The sequence below is a fragment of the Pundamilia nyererei genome, unplaced genomic scaffold (assembly GCF_000239375.1).
Source record: "Pundamilia nyererei isolate P.nyererei 1_Seehausen unplaced genomic scaffold, PunNye1.0 scaffold00087, whole genome shotgun sequence".
Lineage (NCBI taxonomy): Eukaryota > Metazoa > Chordata > Actinopteri > Cichliformes > Cichlidae > Pundamilia > Pundamilia nyererei.
In genome coordinates, this window is record NW_005187488.1 from 1 (window position 1) to 4,533 (window position 4,533).

The window sequence follows — 4,533 nt, forward strand, 5'->3', positions numbered from 1 at the left end:
GAGCACAACAAACCCAGAAATGCCACACCTCCTGGTCACAAAAACACAGTGCTTTTGCCTATTTATCACAGGTATGTGAAATTAGTGCACATATTAGTTTCACTTCTTCACTGTAAGCTAAAACATTTCATTTCTGATTTTTTTTAGTTTAGTAGATTTCAACCAATTCTTCGCCTAGAAACATTCAGCATGTTCAGAATACAGAGAATGCCAGCGGAGTTGTTACTGAACTTTAACAAAACTTTCTCATTAAATGGGGTGATTTACATTCAGAAAATAACAGTCTAATGTTGATCGTCATTCAGGTTGAATTCTGCCTCCCGTGCGACACCGTCCCTTCCTCATGCAGTTCCCCAATTTCATCACTTTGCCGTTAGAAGAAGAAGACTGGTGGAAGGTCTTGACTCAGTCCTATTTTATTCAAGAGCAGTCTTGGGTAGAGTACTACAGATGATGCCTTTCAATCTGTAACAGACTGTAACAACCCCATTAGGCTCAGTAACCCACCTTTGTTGAAAATCAATTTCCAACAGCCGAATAATATCCTTGGCTTCATAAGTGATTTATTCTGTGACTTTCAGTGTATAAGTGCATCTGTGATGCTCATAAAGCTGATTTGGCGCACTTATTTCTTAATGCTGGTGACTGAAAAGATTTGATTATAAATATTTTTAAACAAACATTCAAGGAACACAGTAATGCGGCTTCGAACAGCAGAGACGCAAGACAGCATGACTTAGTGACTACAAAAGGTACAAACATGATGATATAACAGGATAGTAAGCAGTAACTATCCTGTAGTTTTGGTTGCACATACATCTGCTGATCAGACACTATGTGAATGAATTGTATACAAAAGTATTTTGCTGCATCCCAGCTGTAACCTGATTATTAAAACGCCAGTGATCACCAGTACGAATCCTGCACTGACTTATGCTGTACTAACACTTATAAAGTCAACAAGCAAATCAATTAAATTAGTGCAGCATGTTCTGACTGAATGACAGATTAGTGTCTGTCACTTTTCAGCAGAGATTATCACCTCATCCTGTACATTTATTTAGAACAACCAAAAGTCAAGAGGAGCGAAATTCATCTGAAGACCTGCACTTGTTGATCTGGTGGCTGAGAAATCTGGAAAACCATCAGCTAACCTGCTGACTTGAGCAGCAACATCCAATTTTCTGATGTAACCAGAAGATATGTGAGGAAAGACTTCCATTTCAGTCTGCTGGTCATCGTTTACGATTGTAGCTAAATGTTGGATTTTTTTAAATAACAAAAAGTGTGCCGTTTGTTTGACAACAAATGGATTTCAAAAATACAGTCCCTCTTCTGCTGTCTACATGGACTCTTTACCTGCACTGAATCAAAGACTCGTCAAATGCCACTGATCAGAAAGCTACTAAAAATTTTGACCCTTGCCACAGAGTCAGCATTTTTATGTCCATATCTGTTTAGAGAAAGTGGCTGAGTGGCAACAATGCGATCCCTTCTCTCAAACCCAGACACTTAACAAAGATTACGGGCCTTGGTGGATATCTGTATTTTACTGAGTAATGTCTTGCTACCTTCATTTGCCTGTTTTGGACTGTAAAAGCTTAAATGCATTACATTTACCATAAGACTAAGTGACAAGGAAAAGGCTATTTAAAATTTTTTTTTAAAAAGAATACCCAACCATTTCTCAGGTGACAGTTTGATTGTAAGGCTTCAGTACATTGCTATCGTTTGTCGATGAATGAGCTTAAGAAGCATCTCTGCTTTATGCCACCATGTCTTTATCATAATTCAGCAAGTCACAGGTCAGAAAGATGTCAGAGCGTCCATTGTCGATCAGAACCCTGTTGAGCTTGTTGCTGGTCAGGTTGATGTCTGAGGTTTCATCTAGAGGCCAGTCTAAGAGCTGAGCACTGGAGGGCAGGTCGGGAAGGCCTGGCTGGTAGTCCTCCAAGGGGTTGGGGTACAGTAGCTGTCGTAGGGAGGGCATTCTTACAGCCATCTTCACCAAGTCCATGAGACCAGCCATGGAGAGCGGGTTCAATGCCAGAGCCAAGCTCTTGAGGGCCCGGCAACCTCCTAGTGAGGGCAACAAGAGCCCCAGCAGGCCATCAGTCAGACCACAACCACTTAAAGACAGGTGCTGCAGGCTGCCCGAAGCCTGGGAGAGGAGGCGGCGAATGGAAGGCAGAGTGTTTTCATCCAGACGGTTTTCGCTTAGATCCAGCTGCTGTAGCGTGGAAGTGTGATGACTGCAGGACAGATAGGCAAAGTCAGCTGGACTCAGGGACAAATAGGGGAGCTCCAAGATCTCCAGAGGCTGAGGCAGAGAGCTGTATCAACAGACAATAGAAGAAAACATTTAAATAATGTCACCTCATCAAACACTTTAGGTTTCATTGTTTGTGTTCTAGCTTTAACAGCATTATTTTAAAGATGTCTGCTCATTTGCTTTGAAATAGTGACTTATTACATAGGCAAAAATGCTGATCTTGAACTGGTCAACTTAGTTAATCTGTTACAGGTTTAGTTTTTAAACTGTAATGAAATTTAGAAAAGAGCCAATGGCATTTTGAAAAATCCCTGACTTTGTGTTTGTCAGTGGGTTAAATGCAAAAGAATGTAATGAGGTAAACAGGCCATACCTGAGCAACACACGGAGCTGACCAGGCAGGCGCAGTGCAGTGAGGCTGAGGTGTCGCAGTTCCTGCAGGCGGGCCAGACCCTGCGACAGCTCCCCCAGTGCCTCTGACTGGCTGGGATGGACTCTGCGAAAATCCAGGTTACAGTAGTGCAGGCGAAGGGATTTTAGTGCAGGAAATGTGGAGAGCAGAGGCAGCAGTTCAGCCAAGCCAGCCACCCCAAGGCTGCTGTAGCGTATGTCGACGCCCAGAAGTCCTCTGCGGGGGAGCAGATCTAGCAGAATACTGATACTTGGCACTGAAATCTCTTCCACACGCAGGTATCTGCACTGAAGCTTTAGAGGTCCAGATGTGCTCAGAGCTGAGTGAACACGCTCCCAAGAGCGGCCATTAACAAAAAGATCAGCTCTCACATGCACCACCACATCACGATCCATCTCTTTTTCTTCAGCCTCCCTCTCACTGCTCCCTAATACTGTCCTCTCTCTTTTCCTCTCCATCTCCATCCTCCTCCTGACTCCTTTACTTAGGTCTTCTTCACTCACAGACCCTGAAGATTCAGTCCTCTCACCAATATTGGTTGACTCATTACTGTTTAGTTCCCCATCTCTTTTCTTCTGTCCCCTCTCTCTTTTTAAATCCCTCTCCCTTTCCAGAGCTGAGATCCGTTTTCTCTCCTGGTCTCTTTCTTTCTTCTGTTCCCTTCGTGTCCTTTGTGGCCTTCTTGTCCTAACTCTGGCCTTAAGGACCATGGTGCAAAGAGCTACTGTCAGAGACCAGCCTCCCATCGGGTCCCCCATTCCTCCTTCATCTCCTTGCACTCCACAGAGGTCCAAGAGTTCCAGTGCACACCTAGATGACAGTTGATATGTTACTCCCAGAAACAATGCTGATATTAGACATCGTGATTCAAACTACTACTACTCACCTGTGGTCTGTCAGTCCTCTAACCACACCAAGCAACATAGACTGAATACAGAGTCGATTTGGCGCAGTTTGTCCCGGTTTCCTCCGACCTCCGACCCGCAGTGTGAGCTCAGGCCACCGCTGCACCAGCTCTCCCACAGCCAGCGGTCTGCAGGTGGAGAAGGCGGCCTCCAGCAGTGCTCTGTACAGATCTTTGGGCATCCACCTCAGCCAGGAATGCGACGAGCTGTGGTCACGAACCACCTCCTTGGCACAAAGGCTCAACAAGGAAAGCACCATTTCAGCACAAAGCACCTTTAGGCTTCAAAGAAGTAAGAGGGAACTGGTGCGAAGCAGACTTGCATCTTAGAGTCAACTAGCTGATTTAGCTCCAACGCTAGGATTAGCTTTATTACAGGAACTTGACGCCGTCTAATAAAGCCTCAAAAAGGATTTTACAGCATCACTTGACAGCTACTGTTACCCTTACTGATAGTAAAAACTTGCCGGGACGACTGAAAGTTCCCCGCAGCTGACAAACTGAACGCTGGGATGTAAGGTTAGCTAAAACTGCTGCTAACTGTTTACAATTACAGTTGAGCCTGACGCAGGCTTGTGACGTGGCACGCACAGGAGAAACGTCAGTGCTGTAGAGTTTTTAAGTGATAACTGTAGACCGACCTTTATCAGCAGATCTACTACAGTGGCAAACTGCAACTAATATTGAATAAAAATAAGAGAACAGGCGAGGAGGTTAAAATTCATTTCAAAACAAAAAAGTTACAACTCGATTAAAGTTCTAATTTTCTTGGGCAAAAATCTAAAAAAAAAAAAACAATAATTTTTAAAAGGTCCCTGATCTTAAAGTCGTGAACTAAGAAGTAACAGGGAAGAAATGCACAAAACAGTCATAAAAGTGGCAGGTACACGTGTATGTGAATTTAAAAAACAAAAAACAACAACAACAACAACAACAAACCCCAAC

At 43.8% G+C, this 4,533-nt stretch overlaps 1 protein-coding gene across 1 annotated transcript; it reads right to left on the minus strand.

The window, feature by feature from the left end:
• Nucleotides 1–1,759: 1,759 nt before the first annotated feature.
• LOC102209664 (leucine-rich repeat-containing protein 14) lies at nucleotides 1,760–4,288 on the minus strand. Its single transcript, XM_005738792.2, has 3 exons — nucleotides 3,571–4,288; nucleotides 2,646–3,494; nucleotides 1,760–2,333 (listed from the first exon to the last, which is right to left on the minus strand). Exons 1-3 carry the CDS (start codon nucleotides 3,846–3,848, stop codon nucleotides 1,766–1,768), a joined length of 1,695 nt encoding a protein of 564 aa, XP_005738849.1. The 5' UTR covers nucleotides 3,849–4,288; the 3' UTR covers nucleotides 1,760–1,765.
• Between the last annotated feature and the right edge of the window lie 245 nt (nucleotides 4,289–4,533).

What these genes read in the sequence shown, in the direction of transcription:
- LOC102209664 (XM_005738792.2), bottom strand. Translation starts at nt 3,848, where the DNA reads ATGGTGCTTTCCTTGTTGAGCCTTTGTGCCAAGGAGGTGGTTCGTGAC. An exon ending in AGAGGACTGACAGACCACAG is followed by an intron (nt 3,495 to 3,570) that starts GTGAGTAGTAGT and finishes ACTGTCATCTAG; the next exon opens with GTGTGCACTGGAACTCTTGG. An exon ending in CAGCTCCGTGTGTTGCTCAG is followed by an intron (nt 2,334 to 2,645) that starts GTATGGCCTGTT and finishes CTGTTGATACAG; the next exon opens with CTCTCTGCCTCAGCCTCTGG.